General features: G+C 40.8%; 1 protein-coding gene across 7 annotated transcripts in view; it reads left to right on the forward strand.

The window, feature by feature from the left end:
* Nucleotides 1–20,651, forward strand: part of MYLK4 (myosin light chain kinase family member 4) — an 82,065-nt gene that overhangs the window by 47,339 nt on the left and 14,075 nt on the right. For 4 of the 7 annotated variants that reach the window (XM_066992535.1, XM_066992537.1, XM_066992536.1 and 1 more), the window contains exons 2-9: nt 867–1,028; nt 3,056–3,869; nt 13,561–13,636; nt 14,188–14,653; nt 15,493–15,512; nt 18,365–18,470; nt 19,335–19,428; nt 20,131–20,240. In XM_066992535.1, coding sequence (XP_066848636.1) covers nt 3,210–3,869; nt 13,561–13,636; nt 14,188–14,653; nt 15,493–15,512; nt 18,365–18,470; nt 19,335–19,428; nt 20,131–20,240 — 1,532 coding nt within the window. In that variant the 5' untranslated portion in view covers nt 867–1,028; nt 3,056–3,209. Of the gene's footprint in view, nt 1–866; nt 1,029–1,309; nt 3,870–13,560; nt 13,637–14,187; nt 14,654–15,492; nt 15,513–18,364; nt 18,471–19,334; nt 19,429–20,130; nt 20,241–20,651 lie in introns of those variants that run through there. The other 3 variants (XM_066992539.1, XM_066992540.1, XM_013201113.3) reach the window with 2 other exon arrangements.

The following is a 20,651-nucleotide window of genomic DNA, read 5'->3' on the forward strand; positions in this document are numbered from 1 at the left end:
CAAAAAGAGCAGCGATTGTATGGATATAAATAAGACTCTTGGCAGATTATTAAATACCACGAACTATCACAGCTGATTTGCACTATGTTATATAGCGCAGGTGTTTGTTACTGTGTGTAAAAATTCCCAGTGTTCAATATCAGTCTTTGGGCTGATATTGTCAATTCCACAACGTAGTGGCATATTGCTAATATTCTGAGATATTGTAATATTTCTTTTGCACCCTGCAAAGAAAGAAATGTTCAAATACTTTAAATAATACTATTTTTTACAGAAGACTTTACCTTAAATAATTGACTCCCATTGAACTCCTGAGAGGTATTTGAGCATGTATGAGGATTTCCAGTTTGCAGAGCAAGAGGCAGGGTTCACAGATTCCCAGCTCTGAAGAAGTTACTGACAGGAGCTTGCTGAGTCCAGAAAGCAAGCTGCTGTTAGATTTCTTTCATTTGCTCCTCTTTTCTAACCACTACACTGCAGTGCTCTCTTCCAGCTCACTTCAGCTTCAGACAGAACTAGCACATACTGATGAGTTTGTAAGGAAGCATTTTTGTAGCTGACTTTTTGTATTTTAAACGTGTCTGGCATTTTTGCATGTCATGGCATAATATTAAATCAATAGGACTTTACAGAAGATACCTGATAATAGGATCTTACCTCACAGTGCTTAAAACTTTTATTAGTGTTTATAGTACTGGTTTGAGGTATTTCATGTAACGTTTCCCTGGACAACTGTTAGAAGAGACTTAAATGTTTAACATATGTGGCTGTGCACAGTAATATAACACATGATTTTACCATTACTATCTGTATCTCCTTTTTTTATCGTTTCCGTGCATTTACAAAATAATGTTCCTTTTGGAAAGGATCCTGGTGGCTGACAGCTTTCCCTGTGAAATCCACCCGAGCAGGAGCCCTAGCTGGATGGGTGGCGAGGTACAACAAACCTTTAGCCTCGTGTTTTTGCAGGGGACCTGGGGATAAGGAGAAAGCTCTCAGTGAACTTTTGCCTGGATGCTTCACCCAAGGTAAATGGCTTTTCAAACCAGTCCATTTTACAGTCATGCAAACACCTCTCCTGGAAGGTTGTGTCTAACGGGCTTCTGCAAACGTGAAAATGTCAGAAGGGTTTAGTTACCTTTCTAACAGAGATGAACAAAAGAAGGCAAAAGGGTTTAAACATAACTGCTCTCTGTAGTAGACTCCATGGTATTCCTTGCTTCATTCCTCTTTTTTTTTTTTTTTTAACTGCTGTCCTGTATATTATTCTTACAATGAAATAAGGATCTCTAAACTCCCTGTCTTTTTATTTTCATTTTTTTCCTGTCCTGTTTCCTATTTTAAAATCCTTTAACCTTCTCAATCCACTCAGCGAACATGCTACACACAATAACACGTGGTGGTCACCTCTTGGTAATGTCTGTTATGTAAAGAAAAGATTTCAATCCACGTTTTAGGGTCACGCATGGACACAGGTCACCTTTCACTCACAGTAACACGCTGCTCTCAGGAGGTGACAAATGTACCTAGGAACATTTTTCCTATATTAACCTGTGGTAACCTAAGAACAAGCTCCTGAATTAGCTTATCAACACTGTCTATATATCGATTCATAAATGACTGTGTGAGAATGCCTTTGGAAACTTTTAAAAACATCAGCTGTGATTGGCTGTAAAAGACATCCTTGGCACCAAAAAAAATAATAATAATAAGGAGAAGACCTTTCACATTCTCCAGTTTATGAGCAGAACTGATTTACTGATTTTGACAGGATATTTGGTGTGGTAGATACTCAGAAATCACTATGTGCTCTACCTCATAATTCCTCACACTCCTCATTTAAAGATTGGAGAAACTGAGGTTGGGAAAAGAAATAAATCACGGGGATCTCAGAAGCTCTTGATCCAATCCTTTGAGTAGAGCAACAGTCTGTCTGTCTTCCAACCAGCGGGCTGACTTGTTGTTTTCTGTAAGAGGCACCGCACCAGCGCAGATTGACCTATGCATAGTCAATCTGTGGCAGTCATTTGTCCAAGGTAACCTTTTCTTTGTATTTCAGAGACAACCTTTTTCCCTCAAGGTGATCCATACTAATGTGCTTTGTGTTCATGTGGAATATGGTTGATTTCAGATGAGAAATTCTGGTTTTATTATTTTTTAGATCTGCTTTTATTTTTCCAACCAACATGAAAAATGACCAACAATTCAGACCTATGCCTAGGGGAGTCCTGTTCCCAGTCATGCTGATTCTTCTTTGTCCGATGTTGTCTTTCTGAAAAAAAAATGAAAGCCTTTTGCAGAAGCAAAAAATTAAACAAACTGTCTGAGTTATGAATACTAACCACTGGTTTTGAGACTTTTACTGTCAGGCAAACAAAGCAAAGAATAGACTTTCTATCAAACTTTGTATTTTGGAATTTATATGACCAGATCATAGCAAAACGTAAGAGCCTCTTCAGTTGTGGCAAATTAGTATAGTCTCAATAAATACAGAAGTAAATGATATTTTGGCTATGAAGGGAATTGCTTGTGTGGAGAGCTAGCTATAGGGTAGAGAAAAAGCTCTGACTATTTCAAGTATCTGCATTCCAGTATCTCCTTCTTTTACTTTCTGTAGTGTATTTGTTTTTAACAACTCTATCAACTTCCTGCCTGGAATAAGAGACTTCTGAAGCAATAGAGGCTTTCATCTGAAAAGCACACCTTAAGACGTAGCAATTTCAAGCAGCCACATTTAAGGTCCCTGTTAGGGCCCTTGTTCTCTTCAGAGCAGGGATCACATTGCATACTAGGCTTTTGAAAAGCATCAGCACCAGTGCCAAGGCGCCTCTGCCCTTAGAGGCTTCTCACATATCGTGTAGCCTTTTTGCTGACAAATTCCTTTGGCGTGCAAATACTTCTGTCCCTGCTAGGGCTGATGTCACTGAACCGAGTGCATTTAGGATGCTCACCTCTCTATTTGCTTCATTTGGAAACAGATATGTATGTAAAAAAAGAATGGATTCAAGGCGCTTTCCTTCCTAAATAATTTGGGTGTCTCTTCCCTCTGTTTTAGTCAAATGTATGAGAGTAGTTTGTTAATTAGTTGAGCTGGAGTTGCCAAAGTAGCCTGTATACCTGCGCAGTCTGGATGGGAAGCCTTTGCAACTGCTAGCGTCCTCAAGCAGCTGAGCATCAGAGCATTTTCTCTTCCTACACAAGCCAGCAAAATGACCACATCCAGCAGGCAGAGCTCTTCTACAACTAAGGTCAACAACTTGGCCAAAATATTTGATCCAAATGCTCTGCAAAACCAAGGGCCTGATATTGCAATGGAGCCACCCCAAATTCTTCGTGTTGAAAGCAGTGATGTCAGCACATCTGAAAGTTTTAACATCATGGATATGAAGTTTGCCTCCCTTGAACAAAAAATAGATAAGCTGTTGACTCTGCAAGACAATGTCCTTAAGAAGCTTAACAGTGTTTCTCAAGAAATCTGTTGCATTGAAAAAGATATTGAGATTGTAAAAGCGGAGACATCTGAACCTGCATCGAGGATGGAAAGAAACAAAAATCTAAAAAGTAAAGAAATGAAGAGGCTTTGCCTTACAATGAAAAAATCTCTTTCTGATATAAACAGGAATGCAGAGCAGCAAGTTAAAAGACTAGATGGACTGGAGCAAAGTGTTTCTGGAATACAGAAGCTTGTAGGGCCTCTGGCTGAAAAGGTTAAAACATTAATAATTCATCATTCAAGCTTAAAACACCATGTTCAAAAACGTAAGCTTTATAAGTTCGGTGATTACACAAAAGGAGCTGGACATGGTTTTGGGATGCAGATTTTCTCGCAGACAACAGCTGGTGCCCTGCTCAAGAAGAAAATTGAAAAGGTGAGCCTAGGTTTGTTTTTCATCTTGTCAAGAATCGTTGCAAGCCACAGATATGTTCTCCTGTATGCTTAGCTCTGTCATTTCATTAACATTTAAGCGAGAACAACCCATATGCTTTAAAAAGGAATCGTATTAGAACAAACTGAGCAAGTTTTGGTGGAAAAGATACAAAAATCTACTTAGTGATAACCCCGTTTATTTTTTTCTAATGATCTCCTTACAGTTATAATGCATAGTTAGGGGTCACTGACATCGGTGACAAGATTGTCACAGAGTTCAGTGGGCTTGGGTCCTGGATATACATTTTACTGTGATATTCACCAGATTTATAATGATCGGGGGAAATCAAGTTTCAGGAGTCATGTTGTATGTCGTGTAGTCTACACTCAGTGAAACTGATGAAAAACCTTCTGATGACTACAGTGGACTTTGGATTGGGGCTGTGCATGTGTATGATGTCCTTTATTTCAAAGAACAACTTAAGTGTGCTGTTCCGATCTGGTATTTCTGCTGACATCAGTGGGGAGGGAGGGCTTCTAAACTGGGATCCGAGGTAAGGTTACTGTAACCAGAGCTGTGGCTTGTGTAAACTTCCTCAGGGGAAAAAATGCCTGTGTCACCGTAATGGGAGTTTCGTTCTGTTCTTTACAGGCCAGATTAAGAGACCACAAAAATCTCTTGAAAGGTTCCACTGAGTAGAATAGGCCCTTGTAAGGCAGTTTGACTATTCTTTGTTTGGTAAAGAAGCCCAATAGCACTAGAAAATGAAGGAATTTCTTCTAACAAAGTATGCTGAACCCAGAGTGAACCAAAAAGGTTGCCTTTCATATTCTTTTTCTGCTTTGCTTTATTTTTCCCCCTTCAGAAAAGAAAAAAAAGATCACATACAGGCTTCACTGTTTGATACACTTAAAGAGTAATTAAGGGAGATTGGTTTTCTAAAGTTTTTGAGCAGGAGAAGCATCGTGTGAAGTTATCACTGGAAATGGCCTCCCTTGAAAACAGAAGCGCCCAGTATTGCTCAGCTGGCTTATTTGTAGGCAGCCCCACTTCTCAGCTAGACCAGAAGCATCTGAGCCCTCATGGGAAACTTCACGGCGGCTGGTGCTGAACAGCAGCAGAGGAGCTCCTTGTAAAGCTCCATCCATTGAACTGTCTGCTCTGCCACCATGTAAGGATATAACATGCACAGCCTTGTTCCCAGGACATCGGTAACTGGGGGGAGAAGTTGCTGCCCTGCCAAAGGAGACAGGCAATAAAAGTGATTTTTTACAGGCCTTCTTTGAACATCAGGTCGGGCTGGTTTCAATGCAGGAGAACAAAAGAGAAGTTTCCTTCTTTTGTGCCCTTACCTTGATGAGAAAATATTATTTATTTTGCAGTTAAGGCTTCTTTTACTTTTTACTTTTTAAAACACCAACAAAGGCATCTGTTGTGAAAGCCCCATGCACAGAGAGAGACGCAGAGGGCATCTGTGTAAAGCTGCGATCACTGCAGCCTGAGGTAGAGCTCTGCCTGTGTCGGTGACAGAGGCTGTCGTCTGCTGTAGAAACATGGGGGAAGAGAGAGGAGGGGACCGTGCTGGCTTTTTTGCCGGTGGCAGCCTACTGAAAAAGACTCAAAAAGAGGAGGGGTGAGGGGGGGTTCTGTCTTTATTCCAAAAGCAGCTCCATTTGTAATCCCCTTGCTAATTCATTGCTGTTCAGGCAGACTTTCGGCAATGTAGAGTGGCCTCAGTAGGAGCTTGTCTAGCACCAGGGCTTAGCAAAGGCAGCAGGAGCACGTCTGGAGTCATGCTGGTGATATTATTACTCTGTTAATATTATGTTTGTTTTATTAGATAGCATACATATGTTAGCTTGTCATTACCTTCCTCGCTGTGTGTTTGATTTATTAGTAAAGGACCATCATAAAATTATCAAGCTATCTTGCGAACAACAGCTGGCTTTAGTAAACACTCAGTCATCTTGGTTTTAAGTAAAAACAGACTTGAATTCAGCCCTGCATTAAGAATAATGGAAAACGGTATGATATCCTTCAGCAAAGACTGCTGAGCCTGGGTGTTAGTTTGGTAGGAGCCAGCATTCATCAGCGTTCAGGACAAGCACTCTCCCCTGCCTGAGGAGGTAGAAACAGCATCTCTGAGCAAGTTAGTGAAACACCAGGTGCATGAGACACTGTGAAGTCGGTTGCTTGTGCCTCTGCCTGCCACTTATTCAAAATAGATTTACAAATGGAGTTTTAAAATATTGTGACAAAAGAAAAAGAAAAGCAAAACGGAATTTCTCAAAAAGAAATTGAGAAATAGCGGATTGGGTATCTTCTCGCCCTTGCAGAATTTTGCACCTGAAGTATATCAGTGATACCTGGTGGCATAGCAATGAACAGACCTACCCAGTTGTGCAAAAATTAACCCTTTATTCTGTTAACACAGTCCTTATCGCTGTCCCCAGCCCCCACCTGAAGACAATTTTGACCAACACAGAAGTGCTGGCCACCAGTCGGTAAGACCAAAATTGCTGTTACTGCAGGTGGACTCCGTATTGCATCACTGAGCAACCCTGCCATCGCTCCAGACATGGACAGCCCTATTCTGTTCCCTTATGGCCATGAGCAAGATGATCCGCTCTCTACAGTTGTTTTGGAAGGACAGCACCTGCTTTTGTGCACTGCTGGAGGTGGTCAGGTGTCCTGGGTGACGGGCCAATTTGTCACCCACCCTCCCCAAGCTACCAGCACGTGCTGCCTGATAGTGGCTGAGCTTTCTGATAAATACCTGGCTGTCCACAGCTTGGGTCTGCAAAATAATCCAATCATCCTTAGTTACTAGTAAGCTGTGCAAGAAGTGGCCACCATACATTTGGATAAAGCAGTGCTTACGTACTGCTGAATCACCTGCCCTTCCATCCTTCCCTCTTTGGAGAGGTGCTCCGCTTTCTTAATTGTAGGGATGATTTTGATTTTTTCCTAACTTGCTCATTTTACGGAACCGGATTGAGCAGAGAGCAGTTGAAAAGGCAGAACAAAGGGGACAGCTGCCTCTGTTGGGAGGGAAGAAGGGCAACGGGAGAGAGGTAGAGAAGTGGTGATAAGCAGCTGGGGTGTGTAATCTCTCTTCTGGCTTCAGCAGCAGCTGGAACAGTTTCCAGATCACAGCCTCCACAGGGACTTTTTGTGCTCTGCAAAATATAGGGATCACTCTTCTCTGAAACAAAATTTCTGCTTTCCTGCCTTTTACTGCCATCCTGAAATACCTCTGCTGCCTCGTACAGGAGGTTAGTTTATTTCTGTTTGGGGTTGGAGTTATAATATTGTGTAGCCTGCAGACACTTCGTGCTTTGTCACTGCTGCCAAATGTCTCCCAGCCATTTTCCACCGCATACAGCATGACCCCGTCACCATGTGGCTGAGAGGAGTAGCACGCATTACTTGTTGTTTGAAGTTATTTTCTCACTACTACTGCCCAGGGAAATCAGCAGTTCTACAGTAAGTGTCTTTAAAAGTCCTGAGGTTTTCCTCATATTCACCTTTCTAAGTAGTCCGTGATAATCCTGTTGCAAAATGACTCTGTAACTCCATTTGCAGTCTTAGTCCTTCCACCCATAAAGAAAGAGGGTAAAGCGATACTTCACTTATTCCCTCCAAATTAAATGGCTTAGAGATCCTATGTTATTAACCTGCAAATACTCACCTGGAGAGTCAGAAAGCCCCTTCTGTTGCCATCATAAAAGCGGTGCTGAACTTTCTGCATTTGCCTGCAGGTTGCTATAATTTCAGTCTCCTGCCATTTCTACAGGCATTGCCACAGGACTAATGACTATTAGCAATTTAAGGCTGTTTCCCACACTAAAACTCCCCAGCAGTGGGAGTTGTGCTTTCTGTTTCAATCCTCTGTCCCTCCTGTGCGGGTATCACTGTGATTGCAAGTCACTGCTTGCTTTAGCAGAAGTCTGCAATGAAACTTCTGTTTGCCACCTGTGTTTTAAGATCCGTTCAGCCTCAGCCTCTTACCATTCTTCTCATTCTGTCACTTTGCCTACAAATACTAACTGGTCCCTTATGCATTATTTACATTCTCTCCAGATTGGCTGTGTTCTGTAAATTTTTCATATTCCAGCCAAGTAGGCAGGAATTGATTTTCATTTTTTTTATTCTGTCTGCAAGAGTTTCTGCAATCCTCAGTGGTTTTGAGGGCAGAATCTTTCTGTAGGATCTCAGCAGATGTGTCGTCTACTGCTTGGGCAACACAGCTCGTCAGTGCTGCCTTTGCAGCCTTGCATGGGCTTTAGCTGCCTTTGTATTTGGGAATGCTTTTCTGTCCCTCAGGACTGATGCATTTACCTAAATATTTCCTCAGTAGAGCATTCCAGTTTTCCAGTGAGCTTTAAAATATCAAAGTTATATTTTCCCCCCTCACTTTCTGTAAAACCAGGGTGTTTTATTCAGACAAGACATCTTCATCTAATGTTGCCCCATTCTCTCCCCTGCTGTCAACCACAGGAGGTTTTTCATGCACTTCCAATTCAGAATGCTGTGTAATTTTGCTTTCATTTAGCCTCTGAACTTGCTCTCTGCTGTCATGTTCCTTGGGTAGCATCCTGCCCTGGGCGCTGCTGCTGCTGTGGTTTTGCTCCCCCAATACCTCTGAGGAACGTGTGGAATTAAAGCAGGCACCTCTGATTTCTGAATAACTGCATACATCCTCATATGGCTTATTGGCATGACATCAGTGCTGCGTGTTACAGTCAGCATTTCAGGAATCCACTACAATTCCTTTGCAAATCTAGAGAGACCTATGAGACAAAGAGGTAACTGGTAAGTGCAGGGGAGCAAGACAAGACAGGTTATTGGAGAGGAGTCCTGCAAAAGGCTCCTTGAAGAGGGGAGACAGTGGTAGGAGGGTTTTGCCCAGGCAAGAGGACTTTGCCCACGCCAGTCATCAGAAGACCACCAATTAAAGGCAGGCTCTCCACCATGCTGGCTTTTGATGACAAGGGTAGCTGTTCAGGAACGTAATTAATTTGGTGCTGTACTGGCAGCACCCTGGGTTTGGTGCGCACACACCAGTGATGCGGAGCAGCGATGCCTGGCTGGGCAGCGGCCCCAGCAGAGCCTGGGATGAGTCCAAGCACATTCCTTTCAGTGTGTGCTGCCTTCGTGGTGAGGTGCCACAGGAAAATGTGTGTCTGTAAAAGGGAAATAAAGAAATCCCAGATCTTCCCCACCACCACCCAAAGCCCCTTGGTGTTAAATGAAGTGCGTTATTAGGAAACCTGCGTTTCTGGACTCCAGTTAAAAGTGAGTCATCAGAGCTGCAGAGGATGATTTTTGAAGTTCGTAACTCTTTGGAAATCTCCCAATGGTGTGATTTCCCAAAAGCAACTTACGAGGAGCGGTTCAAGAAGTCTGAACATATTTGCCATGCATATCATTGCATGCTTAGCTCAGCTAAGTATGTAAACCTGTGAAATATTCTCATACCAGTGAGGCTACTCAACCAATACAATTGCAAAAAGTTGCCCCAGTAGTTTGGCAGATGGGTGGTTTATGGGTTTTATTGACTTCTGAGCTGACTTTTCCCCTCCTTTCTCACAGTGTGACAAAAGTGAAGCCCGCTATAGAAGATGAGATGTTTATTGGTAATGTGAAAAATGTGGAGAATAGCACCTAGGAAGTTTTTGGGATGTGGCCCAGGTACATATGACGTACATGTGCACCTGTGAAGCACATGGGACCCTATCAGTTCTCACATACAAGAGGACATCAAGCAGTATGGAGAAGGGGTGGATCTGAGGCTGTCTCACCTAGGGTGACGTTATTCCGAGATAATAACTCATGGCTCGGGGGTATTTGTGTGTGTGACTGAAAGAGTCTTGTGACTTGGGTTTGGTTTATACAGAAAAGTGATTTCGTTATATAGTTCGAGGAGCACTGTAAAGATTGTGGAAAATCAAAAATTTTGCCAGAAGGTGCCAGTGGGTTGTGTAGCATTGAAAAAAATGATATTGAGGCAGATGTACCACCTGACAGAAAAAGCAGAGTTCCCATGTGTACATTTTCTCTCATTAATAAGTTTGAATCAGAAATGCATTCACATTTTACATTGCTGGGTTCTTGAGAGGAAGATAAAAACAGGGTTTATATTGAAGAGCAAGGTAAGGATGGATACTGTCTTTTGGGGATAGCACAGGAGGCATCACCGTGCACTCTGATGCCCCAAGGTCTCTTTCATACATGACACATTCTCCTGTGTACCAGTGTGGAGATGCTGAGAGGATCCACTGTGCTGTGCTCAGGTGGAAAAACCCATGTCTGAATTCTGTCTGGTAGTGAAAAGAAATCTTCACAAAGCCTGAGTTGCTGAAATCATGTTGATAAATGGATGGTGACCAGGTCTTATACAAAAACCATAATAAAGCTCTGCAAAGTATATTAAAAACCTGAGAAAGAGAAACTGTGTAAGAAGCATGCTCTAGGCATATGCAAAGTTTTGTGTCTTGGTATCAACCGACTGAAGTTGAACGTAATGTTCTAACATCAAGAGAAATGCAATGGAGTGATAAAGGACCTCTAACTAAAAGCCTGGGGCTGCTTCATGAGGCCATTTATTACAAAAATTTTTGCAGTAGGAAAAAAAAAATCAAAGAGTTTTATTAGGTGAATAAAAAAAATTGAAAGTTAGCTAGGAAAACATTCCAAGGTTAGGACTGCTACAGTATAAAGAAGGAATTTAACTAAGTACAGCTCATTAAAAAGGAGTCAGATGTCTATAAAAAACATTAATTTCTCACTGCACTTGAAATCTCTGTTAAAATATGTTATATTTATACATACGATTGCTTGTTGCTTAATTTCTGCAGGTTTCATGACATACTTTCTGAAGTCAATTTAAATAATTTCCTAAAGTGTCTTTTTTTCTGTGATCTATACTGGAGTTTTAGCCACCAGAGTATCTTACATTATTCTGTTATCACCATGTGGGCTTTTGTTCTCTCTCTCTTACTTAGGGTCTAACAATGAAATATGAATATGAAAGAGTATGTTTAAGTTTGGAAAATGTATTTTTGAATACACAATACCAACTTGTATGGGTACAGACACCTTTCTGCTTTGGTATATTTTGTAGGCTCACAATTTAAATTTTAATATTTAACCTTTTCTGGAACTAAAATGAAAACTTCATTAAAAGATTCAGGCTTGTATGAGTAGGGAAAATATCTGTAGTGCCATAAACCTCACTGTGTATATTCGAGTCATTAAAGAAAGGGAAAATAATAGGGTGGAGGCAAATTTGCACTGAGAAATATTAATTCATATAATTTTAGGAAGTATGGACTGAAAAGAGTCACACCACCAAATTTCAGGAAGAATAATGCATGAATAAATAAAGTCCCATAAGGATTAAGTTAAAAGGACCCTTAGCTGTACCCACACTGAAGGAAGAAGCGTGTTACGAACCCCCACACTTTTCAGATGAGGTCCTCAGGGAAGTGTGATGGCCGTGGCTGCTCACAGGTGAAGGAGCCCATTGACTTCATTCAACTTCAGGAGATCTGGTGTGATCTCACCCTTTCAAGGGAAGAAATAGTGAGGGGAAAGTCATATTTTTATTGCTGGACTATAATTTGACAAGTTGAAGTCACATGTTGCTACTAAGAGCAAAACCCTTCACATGGAGTGAACTAGAGTGTGCACAGACAGGCCACTCGTGTCTATAGATTGTATCAGTCAAATATCTAGTCCTCGTATTTGTTTTTCTTATTCTGATGCACTACCGGCCCTATACTAATTGCAAATTGTTGCACTGATTAATTCTGAAGAATACCAGTAAATGTTTTATTTGTATTTTCTTTTTTTTTTTTCCGCTCTCATTTGGATTAGTATGAGCTCCTCCTCTGCTGTTAAAATATAAGAGATCAGAAGTGATGCTTGAATAAACACTGTAGTAATTTATGTAACACCATGGCAGTTTCAGATATTCAGCATCATCCAATGTTCCACTAGCTGGACTTTCAAAAGCTGGCTTCCGTATTTCACACCTGCAAACTACAGCAATATTGAGTAGGAAGCACTGTGTGCCTGCAATTAATTCTGAATGCAGAAGTGAAATCTGGCACCATGCATCAAAGAGCTTGGAGGCCGTTTCTCTGGTTATTTGCTCAGCTGACTGTATTTGATCAGAGCTGATGTCCTCAGCGGTGTGGTGAGGTTGACATACTTACAGGAATCCGAGTGCATTACTAATTGCGGTCACATTGCAGAATGAATAACTCCAAGGCTTTTCCGTGCCTCTTTCTGTGCTTTTTCCACTGTGAAAAACAGAATGAGCATTGGTTGATTCTTTGTGATCCACCTGGAGCCGAGACATTTATATTTAAATTCCATGTGAACAAGGCTCCAATTTATATTTCAAGGCTAGTTGGCTTGTTGTATTTAGACATTTCTCATCTTGCGGCTTGCACCTTCATGGGACTGACTGCATCCCAAAGAATTGTCAGTCTCAACTCTCATGCTCACAGTACAGTTTCTTTGTCCCTTGCAGATTAAGATTTTCTGAAGAAGTCCTGCTGAAATCCCTCCATGCAGTTTTATCCAGTTTTTCGTAACTGTTTTTGCTTCTCAGGGTGTTTCTTTCATGCCTATTTTCTGCATAGCTTGATGAAATTAAAATAAAATAAAATAAAAAAAAAGGCATAAAAATGCAGAGGGATTACCAGAAATGTGTTTAGTAACAGGACTGACTCATGCCCAGAGTACAATATGAATAAGCAGTGGGACTGCTTACATGATTAAAACACTCAAAGTTTAGTGCCTTACCCCTGTATACTTTGTTGAAACGTACCATGCTGCTCAAAGAGAGAAAGTAGTCTCTCTGGAAAATGTTTGGAGGTATCTGCATTTTTCACACCTTTTGGATCTATTACTACTAATAATGGTGCCAGTTCCATAGTCCTGTGAGAGGAAGAAGGTAGGTGGAAAAGAAGCACTGGTCACCTTTCTACCACATCGAGGACTGGCCAATGAAAAAATGCACTGAGCAAATGGCAGAGGAATATTTGTAAACAGGGACAAACATAGAAGTAATAGCTAAGTTTTTGAGGAACTGGCTAAGCATAGAGCACCTCTAGATGTCACTGTAACATTGTAAAATGTAGATAAGAGAACACTACAAAGCTGACGGGATGGTTTATATGCTCTGATTCATGGTAACTGTTTCGGTCAGCCTGTAATAAATTAATGGATCATTAGAAATGCTGTTACCAGACGTTGATTAACAGCAAAAATCTTTTTGCAGTATGTCAGTAAGACTGTTACTAAAAATTTTAGTAGAATATTAAATATTCCTAGTTTTGTTTTAACTAACCTAGTTTTAACAGCAAAAGCTGGTGCAGGGTAACAGCTCATTCCTGGAACGCTTTTCTTTCAGTCCCTGAGGCTCAATCCTGATCTTTTCTGGGCTGTTTTTATGCCAACAATGATACTGATTACAACTGAGATCATTTCTCCTGCTTTACACCAGTACCAACCTGATCAGCTTGGTAGTGATTAAAAAAAATCGTCGTTCATAGGAGAAGCATGAGTTAGATCATAGAGTATTTGGATTTGACCAAACAAATCAGGCTGCAGCTTCATGAGGAACAATGCAACATGAATACTGTACGCACTAACATATCCATTGCCTTCTCCACAGGACATCAAAGAAAAGTCACATTTAAGTGAGACGGGAACAAATTCTATAAAAGAGAAGAAACCTCCAGATTCAACAGGTTAGAATTTATTTTATTTTTTTTTTTTTTCTGATCAGTTTCTTGTCCTAAGGGTACAACTGCAGAGCCCTTACTTCTTCACAAAAATAACCCTTACTCTCCTGAGCAGCTCTTGTTTGGGTTACATGCATGCTCACCAGCATGAGTGAGAATTGTCCATATAACATCACGTTGCCATCACATCCAAGCAACTTAACTTGTCATGTGCCTATGCACATAGTGGCAAACTGCTCAAAGAAGTGCTTTGCATAAGGACTTTATTAACCTGATAATAAATTTGAGTGAGCAAAACATTTTCCAGTGCTATGTCTGAAAGGAAAGAATCTGTGGCCCGTGACATCCCAGTTTTAAAGAAAAAGTACTCTGCTGAAGCTTATAACCCTTCTCTTGCTTATGAGACATTTACACTGAACATGAAAGTAGGAAAGGATAGTGAGTGCCTAGTTCAAAAAGCAATGGAAGTTATGCTGAGCATGCAACTCCTACTTTAATACCGCTACTGACTGTCAGGGAATTACTGACAGATTCCTTCTTGATCTGTTTACTTACAGAGGGGGCCATACAGAAGAGCCAGTCCTGCTCTCACGAAGAAGAAGTTGATAAACTCAACCAGGAAAATGCCAAGAGGGAAAGTTCTGTTCTGCTTCAAATGGATCCTCCCAGACTTCATCCTGAAGGGCCAGAGCAGAAGCAAGAATATTTGGCTTTTGAAAACTATAACAGACACAGGAGGAGCTCTGTTCAGAAATCCTTTACTACAGAAAGGCAGCAAGAAGAAGAAGCCATTGATGATGCTTGTCAAAGGATAAATGGGCAGGAGATTGAGAGTGAGTCCCCAGCAGATGGGGAGAGGAAGGAGGAACGTCAGGTATCTGTAGCTGAAAAACAAGAAGAGAGGAAGAATGAAGGGGAAGGAGTTGCTGATAAGAATGAAAAAGAGGATGAGGAACCACCAGCACTTTCTCCAAATCAAGATGAGGCAGGACAAAGCCAAGATGAAGAGGCAACAGAGGGAAGGTAAGATCTGAAACTTAGGCTATACATGTTTAAGAGATACTTGCTTCGGAAAAACACATAATTCAAGTTTCACGTCAAAGTGGCTGCTTAATATAAATATTGGTGAAAATACAGCCTAATACAAAAGTGGAAAATTAGTTTACCTGTCTGAAATCTAAGCTCTAAACTGAAGTTATACCCTGAGAACAGACAGGCAATCTATGGTACTGGCAGTGTGCTGTGATGATTTGCTTGGGAGAAAGGTTAGGACGATGGAAATTGTGATGCTATTCTTAATCTTTGAGGAGAATTCTCCCACTCTGCCATGTTTATACATTGCAGCATCATATAACCTGTGAGCAAAGTAAGGTTAGGTTAGGCCACGTACCAACCGGTAATTAAGTTACTACAACATTTAGTAACTTACTCGGTAATATAAAACTGTGAAACTTTGCCCAGGCGATTAAACTGATAAACTTGTTTACTGTAATTCTTTCTGTGCTGCATTTATATTTAGCCCTTCAGGGATAAACCAGTTTAAGCTCTCAGGAACCTATATGAACAGAATGAAATCCCAGTCCTCTCCCATTGCTTTAAAGGTGAGATTGATAGCCAAATGTTAAAATCAGTAGAATTCAAGTGGGCATTTCAGTAATGGACAATCATTTTGCTGTCACGATTACTTAGAGGTCATTTTATTCCTCTAAGTGACTATTAAACCAGTTTATTTGACCTTATTATTTTACACCATAACACAAAATAGCCTAATGCAATATGTGTCTGTGTGTTTTTCATGTATATTTCTAAATTTGTTCTGCTTTATGTGTACTGTACTCTAATGCCATGTTTTGTCCTTGCAGGTGTAAAGGCTGCGGAAAAGGTACAGGAAATTATAGTTCAGTCACTGAGCAGACTCATCAATTTGAGCATAGTAGTAGCAGTATGCATCGGGTGAACATTGAAGGCCTAGTCAAAGACGACAACAGAGCAGGCTAGATGCAGAAAATTGCTGGTGGCATACGTAAAACTAAAAAAAAGTTCTTACAAGAAGTAGTCCTAAAGGGAAAACCCAAACATTTGATTCCACTGGTATTGAGAGTGATGATCAGGCAAAGACATCTGTAAAAAGGAATGACATCATGATCATAATTATGAAAAAGAAGAGCATGGTAACTGCAATGGGAAGCAGTTGTTCATGGGCCACATCCTAAACTGGTGGGAAATACCATGGTTCTGTTTGCTTGCATCAAATTATACCAAAATTTACTGCCTGAGGAGTTGGATCATCTTTTCTTAGAGACTTCTGTTCTGACAGAAATTAGTAGCAACTGATTTGCTTCTCCCACAACTTCTCTACTATTACCATCTTCTTTCCCTCTTCTTTTAATAACAGTGAGCTAAAACTTGTAGATATAAAGTAGTGGGAGAAATTACATCATATGTGGTAAAACTGGTTGACCTGTGGAAGTACTAAGAACATGTGTTAACACAGAATCTACAATGTTCTGGACATAGCCTGCAAAACCAACTTTTTCCTGTTAGTACCATTGCAATCTGAATTGAGAACAACTGCAGTCTATATAATAAAGAAATACAGACTGTTGTGTGGGAGCTTGACTGATGCTGCCAAACAGTCAGATAAATGGTGTTCACGCAATGAACTCTGGAGCAGAGTGAGGCAGAGATTTCTAACATTATATCTCTTGCTTGAGGATTTCAGTGCTTATCCCTGCATATGAAATGATAGAACGTGAGGTGGTGGCCTGATGCACTTGAAGCTATATGTATGTGCGTGTGCACGCATAGCACACAATGAATTTCTTTGCTTTGGGAGTGGAGGGTGGAGTGGAAAAAGGAAACAGTTATTAAATGTCTATGCTAGGCTCTTAGATTTGGTAGCAGAAATAAGAGATAGTGTACTAAAACTGTGAACTCTGTTATCTGTCTTAAGCTTTTGTAAACTGTTACCAGTGGCATTAATGTTAGTTTCTCTCTATTGGAGCATCTTTCATCTGTAAGAGCAGAACATTCTTTAATAGGGAGAAATTCCCTTTGGTGTGTAGGAAAATTAAAACTGAGGGTCTGTCATTGAGAAAATCTTGAAAGCTAAAATGTTGGCACATAATCTAGCCTCTTTAAATGAGCACTTCCTTGCCCAAAGTTTGGTAACATTTGAGAACTGAGCTTTCCAAAATCCATGTTCTGTCTCTTACATGCTGGGGCTCTTGGAGTTTGTGCCATTATGGTCAAATTCTTCCTGTAGGATAGAGGTTTTCTTGGCAAGTTTTGGGTCTCAGTAACATGCAAAGGCTTATACTCAAGGACATGCAATTCAAGCTCTGCAGAATCCCAAGTAGGTGGCAAACTTCCAGGAGTCCCAGCTTTTCTCAATTCCTTGACCATGAACTAACTTCCTGACCATGTAAGTTATTAATACTGTCAAAAAAAATCTAGGTACACAGCTGGTGTCCTGGAAAAATGGACGTTCACTGTGAATAAGGACAATGCACTGTTACATTAATGACCAAAGTGTTCCTGCCAGCTACATGCTGTCATGGGTTTTTTGTTTGTGTTTTTAATCATTTTCACTGGAGTAATGACTGGTTTAAAATTGCTCAACAAGACCCACACAAAAGGGAGCCAGCATTCCAGACCAGAGAGCTCATGTTGAAACACTGTGGCTCTAGCCCTCCCAACCAGTTGAAGAAGTATTTGTCACCTTGGTCAGCCAAAGGTCACTCTCGGGATTATCAATCAAATGAAAAACAACATGGGTATGAAATTGAAATGGCAACACCCTGCAAAAAATCCAAAGAGAAATTAGGCATGCAGGGCTGGTCTCCAGCAGGGATTTTGACATCAGGATGGCAGAATGGTCCAACATGTGAAGGTCTGAACAATAATACTGGAGATCTGCATTTGTGTCAAAACTCTGTAGACACTGCAGGGTGATCTTGGGAAACCATCCCTTCCCCGTGTCCTTTTTTAGCCTTTATCTGCCTTCTTTTATTAAGCACAGAAACTCTTCAGAGCAGCATGTGTCCTACCACATTGGGCCCTGAGCCATAGTGGAAATCCCAGGTGCTACCTGCTGGGATGAAACTCCATCACGTTCACAAGTTCTAAACGCGATCTGTAAAGGCAATGACCATGCTGGGGAGAATGACAAGTTGTGTCAATCAGATTGTCAGTAGAGAAGGGATTTCTGCACTATGAACACCATAAGGTGTTTCCATGAAGGGAAATGACCTCTTCTAGCTGGGCTTGCAGGAGATCTCATTCTCTCTTCCTTCCCCAAGAGAGAATTACAGTACATACTTATCTATTAACAGTCCCTGAGGAAAAAAAAAAAAATCTGATTAGAGAAAAAGCCAGATTCCTTCCAAAACATCTAAGCAAATTGCTCAGGCTCTTTGTGGGCATGAAGCTACACTGGCTTAGTCTAGCTGTCTTCACCTTGCCTCTTGCTACTCTTGCTACTCACAATGCAAAAAGTGCTAACTAAATAAGGAGTGCTTGTCTTGATAGCGTAGCTCCCAATTACAACACCCTGTTTTCTGAACCAGAGCTCTGGAGTAAAACGATTTTTAAATAACAAAGAACTATCTATATAACTTACAGTAGGTATATTCAGTTCTTAACTTATTTGGGGGGAAGAGGGACTAAAATATATGAGACATATATGAGCATTGCTTGTGACCTCTCATATGCTGTTTGTTTTTTCTTTTGTAGATGATAGTTCTACTCCACCAGCACCATTTGATCACCGGATTGTCTCAGCCAAAAGGGTGGGGATCAGCAGTTATTATAACGTCAACAAGAATGAAATCCTGGGAGGGTAAGTCAAGTGAACCCAATCAAGACAAAAAGCAAGGCAAAAATTTACAGCCAGACACCCCAGGAGGTGAATGGAAGCAACATGCCTCACTAGAGGCAAAGTCATGAAAGTCTAAGTTCTAACAGTGCTTTAGAGAGGAATGAAAACAGGAGGCTGATTTTACTGTGTAAGTGAATTTTGGCTGAAGGTTTGACATCACCAGACTTGGCTTGTATTTGGTGTTGTTCTAGGTCAGCCAGCTGCCCTCAGGCTCTGTGACGGTGCTCCTATGTTTCTGTAGTACTTCACATTGCAGCCAGCAGAATGTAGAGACATGTAGGTTTCTCCCCATCAGCACAGCCCATCCCTGAAAATGCATGTTTTCAGATAGATCAGAAAGCTAATCTGCCAGGCCGTGTTGCTTGATGAGAGTTGCTTGATCTCTCATGATGACATAATTTAGGATAGAGTGATGTAATTTCTGATAGCAGCATGGTCTTAGCAGCTGCTAATGAAATCACATCCTTCCCTTGGAGAAGAATGATGACATGGAGAGAGGCAGATTGTACACTTAAGTGAGTTATTATCCTTACAGTATGTATGGCTGTTAGCTTGCCTGGGATACCTCATAACATATTAAAAGCTTGTAGATGTAATGAAGCAAGTATTACTGAATCATACAGATGGAATATCAGCTAAAACAGTGTGATTTTGGTGCACCTAAATGAGTAGTAACAAGTTTAATGTACACAACAAAATAGCAACGATAGAGCAACTGAAATGGAGCTCATTAGGGAGAGGATCATTTCTGCTGTGCATAACCTAGTTTACATTCAGGATCAACACCAGCACCACTGGATGATTTTTTTTTTTTTTTTTCCCTAGAGGGCGATTTGGTCAAGTGCACAAATGTGAAGAAAAAGCAACGGGTCTCAAGCTAGCAGCCAAAATTATAAAAGCCAGAGGTGCTAAAGAGAAGGTTGGTAGAGTCTTTTTTCCATAATGGATCCCACATTGTTCTTCAGCTACAGGTCTGGCATGTTTTGCAAACCTCATAGCCATCCAGGGCTTGCTTTCACAGGAAAGCCATGCATAGCATCCTTTTCATGACAGCTGTGTCATTAATGGCATTCAAGGGTGGGATTTGTCTCAGCCATCTGTCTAAGGCATAGCTGTCTGTGGCCAAGCTGATCACTGAGAATCCCCTTATAGTCACTGGAGAGAATGGCATAACTGAAGCCAAAGCACGTAAAATAGTTGGGCTGAATGGAGGTACCAGTCTTTCTCCCCTGACTGCAAAGGGAGGTTTTGAGGACTGTTTTGGACATTTCTTACACATATTGATTTTTCATACCTACAGCTGTTTGAAACAAATCCTGTTTCACTTCTGTCTTTTCTTTATATATCTTTGAACACACCAGTTGCCCATCGGTGCTCTCCCTCTTTCTTTCCCCTTCCTTTTTCTCCTAATATATAACTGAAGCAGTCCCCTGCTCAAGCTATGAGTTCAGTCCAGAGATATCTACCACTGCCGGAGCAATCAAAGGCAAACCCTGGGTATGGTTGCCATGAATGAAAACATGACGATAATGTAGATGTTTGGTTCAAACTGATGATGTCCTGGTTCGTGTAGCTTTCTTAGAATAAAGGCTTCTGAAACAGTACTCATGATTTTTTACAGGATGAAGTGAAGAATGAAATAAGTGTCATGAACCAGCTGAATCACGTGAACCTCATCCAGCTGTATGATGCCTTTGAATCCAAAAATGATATTGTCCTAGTAATGGAATAGTAAGTGTGTTCTTTTCTTTCCCTTTCCGTCTTTACCACTTTTGCTGGAATTATCTTTTTCCTTCTTACTTTCTCCTGATATTAGAAATAAGGCTTCTAACAGGTGAAAAGATATAAAAGATGTCCCCAGGAATAAAAAATAAAAATAAAAATTCAAGAATTAAAGAAAAAGTTGTCCCGTGGAACCATCTATTCATTTTTTTCAAGTGATGGTCCACACTACTGGTGCTTTAAAACCATTACGTCATTTAAAGTACTGTTATACAGATTCTCTTTAATTTCATATGGTATTTTGTGTCAGCTAAGAAACAGACATGTCAGAATATCTCCAGTTCTGTGAGGCAAATGAAAATACATCTTAGAGTGAAGAGGAGCCAACTGTCCATGTTGCAGATAATCTTTATATTGGGT

The sequence above is a fragment of the Anser cygnoides genome, chromosome 2 (assembly GCF_040182565.1).
Source record: "Anser cygnoides isolate HZ-2024a breed goose chromosome 2, Taihu_goose_T2T_genome, whole genome shotgun sequence".
In the NCBI taxonomy this organism is placed as follows: domain Eukaryota; kingdom Metazoa; phylum Chordata; class Aves; order Anseriformes; family Anatidae; genus Anser; species Anser cygnoides.